This window comes from Patella vulgata, chromosome 8 (genome assembly GCF_932274485.2).
Source record: "Patella vulgata chromosome 8, xgPatVulg1.2, whole genome shotgun sequence".
NCBI classification, from domain to species: domain Eukaryota; kingdom Metazoa; phylum Mollusca; class Gastropoda; family Patellidae; genus Patella; species Patella vulgata.
Genome location: NC_065886.2, coordinates 54,549,375 through 54,568,430, shown reverse-complemented (window position 1 = coordinate 54,568,430; position 19,056 = coordinate 54,549,375). Strand labels below are relative to the sequence as shown.

Below are 19,056 nucleotides of genomic sequence, written 5' to 3'. Positions count from 1 at the left end.
TTTATTACGTTTTTTATTTCTTTTTGGTTTTAATCTAATCATCGCTTAGTATGCGTGTGTGTGAATAGCTTTAACTAATGTCCGCTTCCACCGAAGTATGTATTGTATAGTTTAACGATATGAAGAATTTGAGAATATTTCAGACAGAACAACAGCAATGATATATTTTAGTTATATTCAGTATTTGGAAAGTGGTTGAAAGAATCACTGGTGTGTTTTTATTTGTGGTAAACGGCCCACGTTATTTGACATTAGCGATGAGGGTATAAGACATTTTGTTATATGAAGAGAATCCAATCGTAAGTACTGACATTTTTTTCTTTCAATCGTATATTTATTTAATCTAGGATGCAGAAAATATGTAATAGGGTTTAACGTCTTTTTAACATAATCCTTTGGTCAGCTTAATACAAAATATTTTTATGTCTATGCTTTTGCAACCCCTTTCGCACGGCACTTGAATAGTTATGTTTCATGCTACCTAATTCCCCAGAGAGAGAGAAATGGGACTTAATGTCCACTCGGGACTAACATATGGTTTAATTTTATTTCAATGATTCGCTTGCGAGTAGCGGTCTTTAGCAGTGGGAGACAACCGGAGGACCCGGAGAAAACCCACGAAGTTGGACAGGCAACCCTATTCCTTGTCACGTACAACCGGGGATTCGAAACCACAGTCAAAGAACTGATGTATCTTGATGCTATGCTTTATTTCATGACTTTATATAATTCTGTGTTAAAAAGTTATAACAGCGAATGCCGGTTTTACTATCTAAATGATTATTAGAACCCACTGAAATTATCACCGTTTCCATGCAATAATAGATTTCTAGAAACTATAAATGAGGAAATTAATAGTTTCCAATGTTTTTTATTTTTGAATATTGGTTCCCATAGGAGATCAGATTCCAATAGTCTTAATCGACATGGAATGACGAATATAGCATAGTACAAAACTTAATAGCCCAGTACAAATTGGGTTTAAATCAAACGCCCGTTTACATATTCTGAAAGGTTCAAATCAAAATAATCAGCCATTCGGTAATTTTCGATAAATTTGATTAACGGAATTAGGTAATCTATTTAAGGAATTTAATACCCACACTGAAACTGTGTGAATATATTTCTTCGAAAACGTATAAAAAAAACCTTCATTATACAAGTAAGTTTCGGATATAATTAACAAGTTTTATCCACTAAATTATATGTGACTTCTGTTTTTGACCTGGGAGGTCACGGCGGCTAAGTGCGTAAGACGCTGGCTCGATAGCCTGGAGGTCGGGTGTTCGATCCCTGCATTAGTCGAGAAAGTTCATCCAGATTTTCAGGCATGGTTACCCCTTGTCAGTGATGGAAGGTGGAGGGCCTAGCATGGCAGCTGTCTAGGCGTTCGGGTGGGGCGAAAACCCGATGTCCCGTGTACACAGTTGAAATTCTATGTAAGAGTATGCCGTAGTGCCGCTGTCCGGGCAAAATTTCCCTCATAGCACACTGTATGGCGTATGTTCGTCTTTATTAGCCCAGTCGGAGCAGAACAGTAGGACGTTAAACCCCATTTTGATCTGTATGATTTTAATCTCTACTCCATGAAAATTTCAGATAATTATATTCATAATACAGAAAATATGATAGCCTATTTCCGTTTGGGTTGCATGTAACAAAGAACGCAATATTTTGGTTTTATTACATCTCATTATCTATAATAAAGAAGTTAAAATCAATCAATATATCGATAATTTATCGTTTATTATTTTTATTGTATTTTCAGGTCTGGGTAATGGAGACAAGGCCCTATTATACCACAGTTAATTATATTCTCATTTTCCTCAGTGTTGTGGTTTTAACTGCATTGGTCGGTGGACTAACATTCTTAATTTACAGAGAAATTGCCAAGAAGAGACTGCGACGATTTAATGACATGAAAGCTAGGTTGTTTAAACGCCGAGTTGGTATAAGTGGTGCCTCAGGTTGTTCTGAAGATTGTTCTAGTTCTCAGTGTGATCATTGTGATTCAGAGAGGAAATCGAGCAATCACAGTAGAGGCGTTAGTTCAGATATCGAGTTACGTTCCGTTACTTCCAAGGACAGGATGGTTTGAAAAACCACTCGGCAAACCTCAGCAGATTCCAGGACCTTAATAGCCTCGGCTGTATAACGAAATCCGCCATTTGAACTACTTTCAAGTTCCCGGATTATCAACAACGTTGCCTTTGAAGAATGTTTTATCGTACTGTACAAATATTTCAAAGTCTGAGGCTGTTTTTCTTTCAAGTTTATCCGATTTTCTTCAAACAAGGACAACTTGGCACTGAAAAATCTACACACGCATCGAACGACGCAATTTTGATAACTTCTTTTTAAAGGCGGCAAGTTTTTCTAAGCAATTGTATAGGCGCAGGTACATATCACTTAACGTTATTATATCAGCCGAGGCTAGATGTAGAGTAACGGAATCTGCCGAGTGTTGAAAAACCTGTTTATTCTAACGTCGTATGCTTATCAACTCCCATTCTTCTACAAATTTGGAAAAATAACTTACAAAAATAAAGATACAGCTGCTTCAGTGAAATCTTTGAGATTTTATATTAAAGATTATGGGGGTGTTGAAGATATTCCAACGATATCCATCACTTGCACACCTTAAGCTAGGTTCCCACTGTCGTGCAATGTGTTACGATAGGCATAGGCGTACGAGCCGGGGGGGGGGGGCAGGGCAAGCTGACTTTTCGGGCAGACGGGTAAAGTGAAAAAAAAAATTTATTTCATCTACTTGGCAAAATAAAGTGCCTGAAATCTAATAAAACATTAATTTTACGGGCTGGAATAGCAGTAAAACGCGTTTGCGGCCGTCAAATATTCCAAAATTTTTCTTGGGGGGGGGGGGGGTCATTACAAGGTCATCTCCGCTTCTTCGCCTTTCGAAGAAAACCGGCGCCGATGTCTGTAAACCTGAAATTTTTTCGGGCATTTCTAGTTTTGCTTCCCTGTCACCGAGCCCTAATAAAACACTAATTTTACTTATCTTTTAATTGAATACCACGAATTTGTACTGAGTTGACTATGGATTAAAACATTTTGTCTGTAGCCACTCTACTTTGTGCGACATTTTTCGGGCATCGATTATTATTTGTGAATGCAGCTGCAACAGTCTGATTGAATGGTTGGAATTCAAAATGGGATTTAGGTTACAAAACCATTGGATACTGTTGGAGTTGCTTACACGGGCTAGAATAGCAGAAAACGCATATGCGGTGGTTAAATTTTCAAAATTTTCTCCGGGAGGGTGAGGCCTCCATTCTCCGCGACGATTGATTGGTTGGTTGGAATTCGGTTCAGCCAGGTGGGCTATATTGGACCAAATTGAAGTTGCTGTATTCAGAGGATGGAATAGCAGGAAAACGCGTTTGCGGCTGTTAAATTTTCAAAATTTTCTGCTAACGGCCCCGTCTTCGTGGACTGTAAACGATTGATCTTTTGATTGGAATTCGAGTCAGCCATCTTAATTAGACTATAATAGACCACTTTGTTCAAGGACTGAAATAGCAGGAAAACGTGTTTGCAGCCGTCAAATATTCCAAAATTTTCTTTGGGGGGGGGGGGGGGGGGGGTGCCATGCAAGGTAAGCTCTCGACGCCGCTGTCTGTAAACCCGAAATGTTTTCGGACATTTCGGGTTCTGCCCCCCTAACTGTCATCGAGAACGTACGCCTATGACGATAGGGTTCTCCCTATTGAGTCCACCATCTGGTACGTGCAGATACGTTCGGATACGTTTCGATACGATCAACATGATTGCTACGACTGACCTCAGTATATGATAAGTCCTGATAGGATCACCATGATTAAAACCACGACCTCAATCGCAGCACGAATCGTGATAGTAGAGACTTTTGGCAAGCGGAATTTTTACCATCCGTATCACGTATCCGTATCGTATACGTGATACATTGCGTCAAAGTAGTTTTAGAGTTTTGGCAGATTTTTGCGTCGCGTACGTATGAGTAGCTGAGTTCAACTTAGTTCTATTACAGCATGATGGCAGATATCTACCAAGATCACCATCAGTACTAGTCAAGTGCCTAGCCTACAATTTCTCGGTGGGAGTGAAGTCGCTCGATATTAAAAATAATTAATGTCGACTTTGGTTTCACTTATGTATCATTTCAGAAAGTTTAAATTTGTAAGGTCCCACCCCCCTAAATTTAGCCCGTAGATCAACCAGCATGCAGAAAAGTATGAAAATCCCGAGAAAACCCCCATCAAAAATAATGATTAAATTCCAGTCTTTATCATGGTTAAATCACATCAAATATACACCTTCGTGTTCTAGGATACACAGAGATTCATAAAAACGCTATGATACAACATTTCAGCGTATAAAAGTAGCAAAAAAAGACAGTAAAAAGACGACAATGTTATACGGACCTTTTCCGTATGAAAGCTGTTCGATACGTGCTGCCGTATCCGTGTCCCGTATCACGTATGAGAAATACACACACATTGGTGACGTCACACGCAAAATCCATACGGATACGCGATACGGACCAAGAATTTACGCTTACCAAAAGTCTCTAATAATCCGAACATTTGAAGGTCTGACAAAATGACAACTAGGCCGTCCACGAGCTTTTCAAAGTAATCAATGACCCATACGTCTGGCATCGTTGAAAATAGAGACTTTTGGCAAGCGTAAATTTCTGGTCCGTATCGCGTATCTGTATGGATTTGCGTGTGACGCCATTAATGTGCGTGTATTTCTCATACGTGATACGGCAGCACGTTTTGAACAGCTTTCATACGGAAAAGGTCCGGATAACATTGTCGTGTCCTTTTACCGTCTTTTTGGCTACTTTTAGACGCGGAAATGTTGTATAGTAGCGTTTTCATGAATCTTTGTGTATTCTAGAACACGAAGTTGTATATTTGATGTGATTTAGGGAGGCGGAACCTTGCAAATCTGGTAAAGAGGTATAAACTTTCTGAAATGATACATTAAGTGAAACCAACAATTGCAGTCGAGTCGAAATCGAAGATTTTAAATAAGATTCGACATTATTTTTTTTTTAATAGCCCAGCTCTAATAGGCACTTGACTAGTACTGATGGTGATCTTGGTAGATATCTGCCATCATGCTGTAATAGAACTAGGCTCAGCTGATCGACGCACATGTATGCGACGCGAAAATCTGCCAAAACTCTAAAACTACATTGACACAACGTATCACGTATACGATACGGATATACGATACGGATACGTGATACGGATGGAAAAATTCCGCTTGCCAAAAGTCTCTAATCAATAGGCTTTTTCGTCCGGTGTAACTGTATAGAAAATCGGATATTAACTTTAGCCTCTGTGGCCGCCGGGCGGGCGGGGCGACGACAATATACGACCACATTTCAAAGTGGCTCTATAAACAGGGTGCAGAGAGGGCGTCGGACATTCTAAAGTAAAACTAGCTGATTCTTGACATAGACTCGCTATATATTCTAGAGATGAAGATCAGTATCCCAGGTTGGAAGAATATCGAGTTAACTGTCTGAGTATTGAATTTTTTAAAACATTGGATAGTAAGTTTTAATAAGGGACGACACAAAACTAGGGCCCGTTTTAGATGTTTTGTTTTGTTTTGTTTTAATTTCTACCAGAAAATAGGCACTGTCAATTAATTTATGACCAAGCTGTATAGTTTAATAAATTATAAACTATAAAACAGTAGTTTGTACTTGGTTTATTATAAATAAAAATATATGTATTATATAATATGGAAATTTTAGAAATAAAAATGGCAATGGGTATGCCTAGACAAACAGTGTATGGTCATACATACGGGACTAAATGTCTGTCCACATTTCATAACCATCTATAATGATTGGATGAATTGAAAATAAAATTATTTACTCAAATCTCCTTGAAAATGCATAAATCCATATTATAGCCACTGTCAATTTTTCATAAAGATTTAATGAAGTTATTAATTTAAAGAAAAATATTAATATCCTTAGCCTAGCACCAGTACATGTATGTATACTAAATAAATATTGAGGTCTGAATCCCCACCTCATGTTTAAAACTCAGATTATTTTTTTTTATATATATAATGTATGCACCAATATGGAACACTAGATCTAGACCATACTGAAGCCATTGTCCCAAGATCCATAATGTTCTAATGACTGATGTTTAAAAAAAACTGATGTCCTAAGAGTTGCCTAAAGTTTACTACAACACAGAGACAAGTGTCAGAATTGTTACCCTTTCTACACTTGATCAATTTGTGTATAAAATACTGAAGAAAGATGAAAAGAGATTGTTCATAAAAAAAGGCTATAAATAGTGAGCACATGTATAAAATAATATACAAGATTATATACAATACATTCATCGAACCACTCATTCTCTCATACACACATCTTATTTAGTCTCTCTTAAACTGTGGAATAGGTTTCGAATCTTCCGTCCAGGCTACATATATAAATAATCCAAGTATAATATGCACTACCACTATTGATGAAATTGCAGCATAAAAATAACTATTCTGGTGACCCATACCAAATATACCTGGAACAAAATGGCAAAACATTAATTTACGTTATTGCAAATACAGAAATACTTCCTGAGAGAGAGGGGTAAATGGGGATTAATGTGCACACAATCTATGGTAGGTCATTATTAACACATGGTACTTATTTATTTCAATAATTTGGTAGGGGGAAAGTATGCATCTTTAAAAGTTGGAGGTAACCAGAATGAAATGAAATGGGGTTTAACGTCCTGCTCCGAATGGGCTAATGAAGACGGGCATTTGCCATACAGTGTGCTATGAGGGACATTTTGCCCAGACAGCAGTGCTAAGACCTACTCTTATATTGAATTCAAACTGCCAAGGGATCTTTTATATGCACGCCAATTAATACACAGGACCTCGGTTTTTCATCCCATCTGAATGACTAGACAGCAGTACTTGTCAGGCCCTCCGTCCTGCACCACTGACAAGGAGAAGCCATGCCGGATAAACTAGAGTGAATTGGGAGTCGGGCTAAGGGCCCACATCTACATTACTATCAACACAAATTCATTACAAAAGGACAAGTGCTAAAAATTAGTTTTAAAAAATTAACTGTGCAATCTTGAATATTATTAAAGGTGATGATCATTACCATTTGTATTTTTCGGACAATATCATCATGACTGTTTTTAGCCTCAATCTCAATATGCTTAGGGAATTCTGAAACGTTATCTTTCTTACCTTCAAATACAAAACTTTTTGTAATAAAATATGAAGATATCGGAAGTATACACATTGCTATTGAAAATACTACCATAGTCTTCATGACACTACCAGAACTATCTGTCATTGTTATTCTGAAAATACAAAAATAGAATCAATGCATGGATCTTTTGCCATTTCCAAACCGTTCCCCACGTCAGAAGAAAACTTAGATTGACTTTAGCAGCTGTCCACCACTACTCAAATTAACCTGTATGATGTACAGAGCATCGAAATGAAATGAAATGAAAGGGGGTTTAACGTCCTACTGTTTTGCTCCGAACTGGGCTAATGAAGACAGGCATACGCCATACAGCTATGAGGGAAATTTTGCCCGGACAGCGGCACTACGGCCTGCTCTTATATCGAATTCCAAATGTCAAGGGATCTTTTACGTGCATGCCAATGTGTACACGGGACCTAGGTTTTCGACAGCTTTCCTTGTCAGCTCCTCCGTCCTGCATCACTGACAGGGGAGAACCACGCCGGAAAATCTGGATGCACTTTCTCGGCCAATGCAGGGATCGAACACCCGACCTCCAGGCTAGCGAGGCAGCTTCTCACCCACTTAGCCACACAGAGCATCGACAAGATGTATTATTGTAAATGTCAATAAATTACAGTTAAATATTTTATTTCGAATTGGGGGTAACAATTTGTATGTGACCGTGGGTGTAATTCTAGGAATGGTATCTGGTGGTAGTGGTATAGATTTGATTTGGTCAGGGGCGTACATTACGATTTTGTTTGGGGGGGTGTTTAGCCAAAATGCGACCGACTGATGCCCATACCCCTAGTACGAGTGATGCAGTCAGGAGCCGAGCACCACAGGTGCGAGTTTTCTAGGGGCCATGTGCAGTAGCGGATCTAGATAGGGGTGGGGGTGGGTCCAAATCTAGGGCGCCACCCCAGCCACAATCCCACCCCACAATGAATGTCAACAAAATACTGGCTATAACATTAAGCGTCCCGGTAGAACATAGATGGTATTGTATAATTATATAGTTGTTTGCCGATCGTTGTCTCGCTGGAAAGCAGTTTTATTTAAGTTGACATAAAGTTTATGTCATATTATATAATTGTGCCTATAACACAGAGCAACCTGAGAAAATTTTGAAAAATTGAGTCAATATCTTGGCATTTGAGGTCATTGCTGGGAGAAATTCTTGTGGACGAGAGGACCAGAAATGTGAGTCAATTAGACAAAATCTCCGCCTGTTTTGCAAGAGTTGACAGAACTTTTGTATAGTCTGACGGCCAACGACCCACACACCAGTGCCAGTGGTACTACTAACATAACTAGGCAGTTCAGTATAACCGTGAATATGATAGTGCTGAGACAGTGTAAGCCAACAGAGTGGAAGATGATGTTATAATGGAATCAAGCGCCGCAGGCGCGAAAAAATTTCAGATGTGTAACCGAGCTTTTAATTTTTGGGAGTGGGCCTGACAATTTTAGTCAATGTCATGGCAAATGGATCCAAATTCTCGTTAACGAGAGGATAAGAAATGGGACAGAATCTTCGGGCCTATCTGTCAATGTCACCTGTTTTGTGAGAGTAGAACTAACAATTCTACAGTCTTTTGACCCACGACTGGAGGAAATTTTGTTCTGAGACCTACATACTCACAACAGAATAAGAGTGAAACACATCATTTTTTTTTCAAACATGATAAGTTGACAAGGTTATTTTATACTAAAGTTTTGCGTGAGTAGCGTGACGTGTGCAGTGAGCACTTATTTTGATACCGACTGCTCTTATTTTGCGACCGACTGCACTGATTTTGCGAGCCACCTCCCAGATTTACGCCCCTGGATTTGGTTCTGATGGTCTCTGAAGATTCTATTATTAATCCAATACTTTAATCCATTTCACAGAAGGTATGTCATTCGTAGACATTGTGATGTTTAAAAAAAAGGCATTCATGTTTGATGTGACTCCCATTTTTGTGTCTCAACAGAGTCAATATTTCATTTCATTGTTGTTGAAGTGATGGAAAACGAAAAGGGAATAGGATCAAACATGATCGCCCAAAAAAATTATAAATATCATTGCCTTGGATTGATAATTAATCACAAATATTATATAAACCGTTTTGATGCCTTTATGACCAAAATGTTTGGCCGTTTTCACCAAATTATTGGACCGTTATTGTTCATCACCGTAACAAATAAGAGTAATCTCCCTTTAATAAATATTGTCACGCAAATATTTATTTATTCTGTGTTCCTAAAACTAGAATGCTTAATTAACGTGAAAACCTGAATACATTCATGTATAACGCGACAACAATCGTGACATTACACAAAATATGTAAAGCATAATCACGAAAATAGCCAACACGCACCTGCCAAGCTGCCCGGAGTCCGCCATCTTGAAATTGTTCTAACTCTAAGGAAATACAATTACACTTTGCAATAATTTGAAGACATATCCTGTAAATAACTGGTTTACAACTTAGATAGTAACTATCATTTTTATCAAGCAAACAAAATTCTTTACAAAAAAAGGAGAAAATATAAAGCGCGTGACACCAGTTGCTGCAGAGAATAATGATAGAAAATGTAAACTTCCGGTGAAATAAAGTGGGCTGTGCCTTTCAGTTATGAAAAAGTGGTTTTTGCCGGGTGACAGAATGTACATAATTATTCATATAGATTACGATGTCATTTAATTAATTCTTGGTTACTCATTTACAGTTCAAAGTTCAAAGAACGACAATTGCGGCATCTATCTGGCAGATTTAGATTGTGATAGGCCTACTGTTCCCCTAGTCCTAACCTAATCATTAATGATTTTGTGATGATTGTCACCGAGACTGTCATAAAGATTGAAGATACATGTAGATGTTAAAGCTAATGTGAATTCAATGACTCAAGTCTCGTGTGTATATTTTACAGTAACTAAACGGGATTAGATCTACTGATATTGGTTTTGCTGTTGGGCTTATGAAAGATAACAAATAAAAGAGGAATATTTATATTTTATTTTAGTGAATTTCTTAACATTGACGATCTAAAACAAAAATAAGATTTTATTTTTAGTCAGACAAAATAAAACATAGACACAATCATGTCGATTATACAAGTGACTGGCACTGGTAAAAGTGTGGCACCTGACAGAACACCATTTTATGGAGCACGAGTTCCAAGTGAAATAAAATCAATTATTAAACCAATTAATAAATTAGACCAAGATGTTTTCAGAAAAATATTAAAATGTAAGAACTAGATTTATTTTTTTCTGTGACAGTGTTGGTATTATAAACTCTCTGACCTGTGATACATGTGCCTTGGGTGGAAGCATATGTTAATAAATCCTGTACATGGCAAGCCCATATCAATTCCCTCGACCATTGGATGCGCTGTGATATTGTATGGCTTAGAATACATTTTCCATTTAATAACTTGGGGGGTTTAATGGCCGAATGGTTAGCATGTACTTAAAGGAGCAAAATCGCTAAATTTTGGGACCTAGAAATGGACACAAATGGGTCGCAACGCATATAATAATGTAATACGAATGTATATAAACTGATTTACATTCAATCGTTTCTGATTTTACTATAATTTATAATCCGTTATGTCAGGTGAAATACGTCAAAAGTCTCAATCGAATGGCAATCTCTAGAGTCTGGTTAATCCAGTCTACACCGATTGTATTTATTTCGCAAGCTTGTCAGATAAGAATATGACGTCACCGTTTGACTATAATTTGTGGAATATGTCTTGCCTCGTTCTTTGAGTCCCTTGTTACTAATGACGCTGAAACACATTATGGTACACGATTCGTGTACCAATGGTAAAATATTGGATATTAGAAGCCCATCTTTCCCGGTAAGATCACAACATCAATGTTGATTTAAATTGACAAATAATTTATGTTTTCAATGTGGAAGACTTTGGACGATATTGAGTTAGAGACTTAGCTACTTTAACATCCCTTAAAATATTTCAAAGAAAAAAGCATGTGCGCGTTGTATCATAAGGTCTGTCATTGAGTCAGCTGGCGTGGTCTCGTTTCCCTGGTTGTATCATTGTATGTGACAAGGAGTAGGTTCGCCTCTCCAGCCTTGTGGGTTTTCTCTGGGTCCTCCAGTTTCCTCCCACAGCTAAAGAACCCTACCCATCATTGACATAAAATTGAACCATATGTTAGTCCCAAAATGACCAAGTTTGTGTTAAGGGGACGTTAAACCCCATTTCTCTCTCTCTCTTTTTATTTAGCCCCTGTTCATTAGGCCAGCTGGAGCAGAAGAGTAGGATGTTATAACCCCATTTCCATTTATTTCATTTTAATTGTATTTTTTGTTTGTTATTTTTGTACTTCAGTGATTGTAGCCTCATTAGAAGGCAATCCGGTTGAATATGATGATATAAAACAGTTAGAAACAAACAGTCTAACAGAAGAAATATTAGTTGTATTTTTTACAGGGTTGACAACTCTGTTAAAATCAGCCCTTAAACACTCTACTTCGTCTTTAAAACAAGAGGTAAGATCGTTAAAAATATATTTTAAATTTCATACAATATCAACCACAGGTATAAAAATAATTACCTACACAAATACGTTTAATCAGAATATATGAAACAGAAATGAAATGAAATGGGGTTTAACGTCCTACTGTTCTGCTTGAGCTGGCCTAATGAACAGGGGCATACGCTATCGCATACAGTGTGCTATTAGGGAAATTTTGCCCGGGCAGCAGCACTATCGCCTACTCTTATATCGAATTCCAATTGCCAGGGGATCTTTTATGTGCATTCCAATATATACACGGGACCTCGGTTTTTCGTTTCATCTGAAGGACTAGACAGCTGTCCTTGTCCGGCCCTCCGTCCTGTATCACTGACAAGGGGGAACCACGCCGGAAAATCTGGATGAACTTTCTCGGCCAATGCAGGGATCGAACACCCGACCTCCAGGCTAGCGAGCCAGCGTCTTACCCACTTAGCCACGTGATCCCCTATATGAAACGGAGCCATAGGGATTTGCTCAAAGATTGTAGACTAGGGAATTATGGTATGAATACTACATGTACAGTCATTAAAAACACAACACAGTTTATATGGAAATACAATCACTGGTTTATATAAACCAGTGATTGTATTTCCATATAAACTGGTTTATATGGAAATACAATCACTGGTTTATATAAACCAGTGATTGTATTTCCATATAAACTGTGTTGTGTTTTTAATGTGTTCAATCGCTAAATGCCACTCAAGGATTATGTACAGTCATGGTTAAAATGTGGGCTAGACATGATGTTATGTTCAGATTTGTCAAAGCCAGGGTCTCCAGAGTGGTATATGTGGTGCTAACAAGGATGTTTGTCAGATCTAGAGTAGTACATGTGGTGCTAACAAGGATGTTGTCAGATCTAGAGTGGTATATGTTGTCAGATCTAGAGTGGTACATGTGGTGCTAACAAGGATGTTGTCAGAACTAGAGTGGTATATGTTGTCAGATTATGATAATCTTGTATTATTTTCTATTCTTCAGATGTTTAAAGATGATTTAGTTGAATTGCAGTAAGTACATATTTATATAATATTTAGTATTTTATTTGAATGTGAGTATGAGTAAGATATATATTACCTGTATATATATATACCTGTAATATTTGAATGTGAGAATGAGTAATATGTATACCTGTAATATATATATATATATACATGTACCTGTAATTATATACCTGTTATATTTGATAACAAGAGTATATGAAAGTAAACTATACTGGTCTGTAACAAAGATAATATAAAGGTATTACGTGTCCAGTGTGGATGACAAGACATGTAGGCATACACAACCATTACATATGGAATCACATATGGATTAAGAAGTGCCCATCTCCATTAGCCCAGTCGGAGCAGAACAGTAGGACGTTAAACCCCATTTTATTTCATTAAGAAGTACATGTACAGGGTCTGTAAATTATTTATTCAAATTTATCCATGAATACTGAACAACAATATTCCCACTTCCTGAAAAATCCCTGATACTGGTGCCAGTCGTAAAATGTGTTATTTTTGTTGTGGGGATCTGCTACCATCTGTTGAGCGGTGATTATTGTCCAATCTCTCCGCCTGTATTATTATTTCTTTATTTGTATTACAGAATACCAAAAGTTTTCCATGATGATTTAACTAGTGTTGTATTTGGATCAAGGTAATTAACCAGGTGTCTGAATACATCTATTTTTGTAACCTCATACAGGTGATAATTCATTAAGATTTTTCTTGCACTGAATTTTCACAAATTTGAAACCAGCTGATAGAAGTTATCCCCCTTTTCTCTTTATTTTGTTCTTACTTTTTTAACACCTTGGTCCTTAATAGAAAAAAAATGTTAATAAGAAACATTTGCAAACCGATTTTAAACATTTGGATATGACATTAGTGCGCAGGTGAGTTGTTTTATGCTTCCACTGTTGATCATAAGACCAGTTATCTGTGGCAGTCATTGTTTTGATCTGCGGTTTTACCAGATTATCTGAGGTTCGAACATTACAAGGAATAGTGTCACCTGTCTAACTCATAGGTTTTACCACATTATCGGGTTTCCCTTCACTTCTAATATATCTTGTATGGAAGCGAATTATTGAAATAAAACCTGTTAGTTCAGAAATCGCATGATTAGTGTTCAACAAATCTTATATTTCCCTAAAAATTAGCCTGGGCACTCTTACATAATAATAACATCGTCATTTATAAAGCGCGTTAATACCAAAGAAAAGTTTGTAAGGCGCTGTTGGTTTTTATATTCACTGATTATTTACAGATCAGGGTTTTAAAACAAGAATGTATTAAGTTGAGATTTAAAATGGCCCAATGACTGTGGTAGTTTATTTCATAGAAAAGGCCAGCATAAGAAAAGGCACGTTTTTCAAGTTGTAAGTTAATGGCTGGAGATTTTAGAAGTTGTTACTGCTGGTAGTTCAGGGTTCTACAAGACTTTTTAAATAAGATGAATGTTGGTGCTTTGAAGACAAAGAGGAGTACCTTGAACTTTATTCTTGTTCTTTCAGGAGACCAAAGATTGATTCACATTCCAATGATAGTCGGCCGAGATTCGCTCGATTAGAAAATTTAAAATGGAGAGTAGATGTAGCTATTTCAACCAGGTAAAGCACATTACAATACAACCAGGTAAAACACATCACAATACAACCAGGTAAAACACACCACAATACAACCAGGTAAAACACATCACAATACAACCAGGTAAAACACACCACAATACAACCAGGTAAAACACATCCAGGTAAAACACATCACAATACAACCAGGTAAAACACATCACAATACAACCAGGTAAAACACATCACAATACAACCAGGTAAAACACACTGCAATACAACCAGGTAAAACACACCGCAATACAACCAGGTAAAACACATCACAATACAACCAGGTAAAACACACCACAATACAACAGTAGTTTTGTTGTGCTTGGGGCAGGGCATGCTAATCTTTCTTGAACAATGCATAACACTTACTTACCTCTGCTCTCATCGGTGAGAGAGATGTGTCCAGTTCGTATTTTAAACAGCTTGTTCACTTTAGCATTTTGTCTGTGTTTTATTTATGTACTGCTTGTTATATTTTTTATTCTGCAGTTTGTCTATCTTGTCTGTTATTCAATAAATTAAACATATTATAATCTGACTCCGTGGGTATACAGATTTCAGGTTAGCAAGCTAGATTGTCGAGAATGATGAATTTCTTTCCCAAATATATCATGTTATAACAAACTAAAAACCAATAAAGGTTTCTGAAAAAAATGAATTCTTTGGTTGAATGTTAGGCAGAATATCATTATTACTCAATGCTCAAAAACTCTGTGTTATTTACATGTACATGTATATCAATTTCTTGGGGGTTTGATGGCCGAATGGCTAGCGCGTGCATCGTGTTGTATCATTAGGTCTGTCATTGAGTTAGTTGATGTGGTTTCGTTTTCCTGGTTGTACGTAACAAGGAGTAGGGTCACCTGTAAATCCTTGTGGGTTTTCCCCGGGCCCTCTGATTTCCTCCCACTGCTAAAGACCCCTTCGCGCAAGCGAATTATTGAAATAAAATTGAACCATAGGTTAGTCCTGAAATGACCTAGTTTGTGTTGAGTGGACGTTTAACCCTGTTTCTCTCTATATATATATCAATTTTATAACTCTGTCATGAGTATTATTATTAAAAAAACAAATTGTGTCTAGTTATTCCAATTGGAAGAAAAATAAGTTGGAATTCAGAGAAGAATTTACACTGCCTGGGACAAATTCTCCTTCTTTGCATTGCGGTTACATTAAAAGTATATATATATATATATATATATATATTGTTTCAGTGTCCTAAACAGAGTACTAGAGCCATCAGTTCAAATGGAAATGACGTTAAGTGATGGATCAATTAAAACGTTTGAGGTTAGTAAACTCTATTAAAGAAATGTCGATGAATATTGATTTTAAACATGAAGATCAACAGATAACGTTTTGTAGAAAACAGAGCATACTATTAAGTTCAATAAAGAAGCATTTTTGGCTTAGGTTAAGCTGAGTGATAAGCAATTTGATTGGTCGAGACTTTTAGACAACAATTCTAATTGAGTGAGAATGGTAAAATTTGGCATATGTATATCATAACATCAATACCTTGACTAAGTTCAATGATGAGCAATTTGATTGGTCGAGACTTTGGAGCTTGAGAACTTTGATTCTAATCGAGTGAGAATGGTTAAACTTGGCATATATTGTTAAATCAATACCTTGACTAAGGTGGTTTCCCCTTGTCAGTGGTGCAGGAAGGGCAGCTGTCTAGTCGTTTTTATGACATGAAAAACCAAGGTCCTGTGTATACATGAGCGTGCATGTAAAAGATCCTGTGGTAGTTGGAATGTGATATAAGAGAAGGCCATAGTGCCGCTGCTGAGCAAAATTTCCCTCATAGCACACTGTATGGCGTATGCACGTCTTCAATAGCCCAGTTGGAGCAGAACAGTAGGACGTTAAACCCCATTTTATTTCATTTTCACTCTGACTAAGATGGATAATTCGTATTTCCATCAATATCTTGACTATAAAATAGGTGTGTCATCTGATTACTTTATCATTTTTTATGGCGACATCATCCTCACCCTTGACTTGTTTTTATGGGGACATTAACCTCACTGTTGACTTGTTTTTATGGGGATATCAACCTCACTGTTGGCTTGTTTTTATTATTAAAGATACATTATTTAAGATTTAGTTAAAGAGCTAGTCATTCTTGATATAATAGTTCGAAAATAGATAATGTAAAATGAATAATTTGAAAATTTCATTCAAATTACTCTATTGTGAGCGAAGATATTAGCCTTTGAAGGTTTGACAAGACTTGTGCAATGATTTATTGATTTCAACCACTGTACTGTTTGTTCGAAGCTAAGTCACGCTGCTCCATTTTTAGCTTAAATCAAAATATGGCTGAACTGTTCTAATCTATCTATTTAATATCGGAGAAATCTGATGCTATCGAGAGTTGATTATGGCCTGGATAGGTTAATAAATGTCTAATTAATAATTTAGAAAACATTTCAGACCTAAAGAAAGACCTGCAATAGGCAGATTTAGCTATTGCATAATGTATGTTTAAGATTAAAGAATTTGTTTGATCATATTTTACTATTATGATTGATGTTAATTTCAGGTTCCAACTTCAAAGTTCCACGAGTTACGGTATAATGTAGCTTTTATACTGAAAGAAATGGAGGACTTGGAGAAACGAAGTATTCTTAAGATTAAAGATTAAATACTGGTCAAATGTTATTCATTTAATTAATTATTAATATAATGTTATATATAGGAATAGAGTAAATAAAACAATATTTTATATCATTAAATAGTTTAATGATTATACATCAAACATATAACCTGAGTATGTTTATTAGCTTTAAGGCACTACCGAGGAATAAAGTCTCTATCATCCAGAAGACTATGTTGAAGACTAGGAGGTTCTGGGTGACCGAGACTACTGAGGAATCCAGAGTTACCGGCATGGGTTCCACGACGACCATATATGCCGGTCAAGACCGTGGGCTGTGGAAAATTACCGTAACTAGATCTGACCCATGGGTCATTTTGCACACCCGAAAAATAGGAAAAATAGGCTTACCGGTATATACAATGGTTTTTTTCGTTTTTGCGGAAAGGCTATGATAAAACACAAGTTTGGTTTTCAGTTACTTTCAGTTACATACATATATATAACATAGGTTCGGTTTTCAGTCATATATATATATATATATATATATATACCTGGTAAAGATTTTTGAAAATATTTTAACTTGAGAAAAAATGGAACTGTTTTAATATTACCAGACAGACATTTTTTCATTTTTTAATAAGATTCTTATAACTAGCCAAACAATTCCAGTAAGTTCTAAAAGATTTAAAGCATTTACATGGTTTGCTGACAGGAGCTATATCTCTGAACAAAATTACCTGAACAATCACACAAATTTTGATTTTTTTTTTCCTAAAAAAATTGGAATTAATGAGCATTCAATCCAGGTGTTGACCAGGAAAGTATCTTGGGATGGGACGATAACCTGAGGTCCAATATACATGTTAGCATGCTCGTAAAAGAACATGTGACATAAGAATAGCCCGTAGACCCACTGTATGGCGTATGACCATCTTCATTATATAGCCCGGATGTACAGAACAGTAGAACTTTAAATCACCTTTCATTCATCTCCTTTTCATTCAAGAAGCAAATATTGCGATTTTTACAACATCTAGCCGTTGCTAGATTAGTCAGCAATTCCCAAACTTTTAGGTAGTTATCTCTCTTTATCACAGACATGTGATACATTCAGCCGGTAAATAAATGTAATATTAATACATGTAAATAGAATTGACTTAGTTGTTGAAAATCTAACCTAATGTGAGTAAATCGAGAGTTTCATCGGTCATTTTCTGAAATCAAATTTTGTATGCAATCTAATTTAAACACCCCCATGTAGCCCAAATCATAACAAACCGAATATTAATTTTTTGTTATTTCAACCGACAAAGACCTTGAAAGCACCAATGTCTCTTTAAAACATTTTTGATTCAGCCGATAAATACAGGCAGGAGGTCTGTAATAATACTTGTGTTTGAATTTTATTCGATTTTATCGATTAGACATGCAGAATATTATATTTTTTTTAAAGCAGTCAACGGAAAGTGTCATAGAGGAATATAATGGTAATGCAGTAAAATCGATGATTTCAAAATGTTTTTATGTGCGTTTAAAATGCTAAAACGGAATAACAAATATTTGATAAATGTCAGCATATTTATCAAGATGACATAGATTTTAATTTTTCAAACATTATCTGGAAAGACAGGGAAGAGATAACAAAGTGTAGTGTAAATATTTAAAATGCCCTCGCTTTCCATAAAATATTGAAAGCTTGTTTTGTAATTTATTAGATAACCGGTTAGATCTTCAATAACGATCTATATTAAAACGTTCGCATACAATGGACGGGGAATCATTAACAATTTTACCCTGGGGATTATGTAACATCAACCATAAAAAAAAACCAGCAAAATAAAACCATTCAAAATAAAAAGTCGACCAAATCGTTAGTCGGCTAAATCTATATGTTAAGACCAGCTCAATTTTTGTCACGGTCGCTGAGATGTAAATAAGGTTTAGGGCACGTGATTGTTGGCGAGATTGTAGGTTAGCGTTAGGGTAAACATTGGGGCTAAATCCAGGGTTAAGGATTAGCGCTGGCCCTGTTTACATATCGTGAC

The 19,056-nt window shown here is 36.5% G+C and overlaps 1 protein-coding gene and 1 long non-coding RNA gene across 2 annotated transcripts; one reads left to right on the top strand and one right to left on the bottom strand.

The window, feature by feature from the left end:
- Window positions 1–6,527: 6,527 nt before the first annotated feature.
- Window positions 6,528–9,762, bottom strand: LOC126829896 (uncharacterized). Its single transcript, XR_007683574.2, has 3 exons — window positions 9,619–9,762; window positions 7,249–7,364; window positions 6,528–6,560 (listed from the first exon to the last, which is right to left on the bottom strand). It is a non-coding gene; the product is annotated as an uncharacterized LOC126829896 (long non-coding RNA).
- A 93-nt stretch (window positions 9,763–9,855) lies between these two features.
- LOC126829895 (COMM domain-containing protein 5) lies at window positions 9,856–17,136 on the top strand. Its single transcript, XM_056103036.1, has 7 exons — window positions 9,856–10,491; window positions 11,603–11,763; window positions 12,777–12,805; window positions 13,392–13,442; window positions 14,302–14,397; window positions 15,618–15,693; window positions 16,955–17,136. Exons 1-7 carry the CDS (start codon window positions 10,344–10,346, stop codon window positions 17,054–17,056), a joined length of 663 nt encoding a protein of 220 aa, XP_055959011.1. The 5' UTR covers window positions 9,856–10,343; the 3' UTR covers window positions 17,057–17,136.
- Window positions 17,137–19,056: the final 1,920 nt, after the last annotated feature.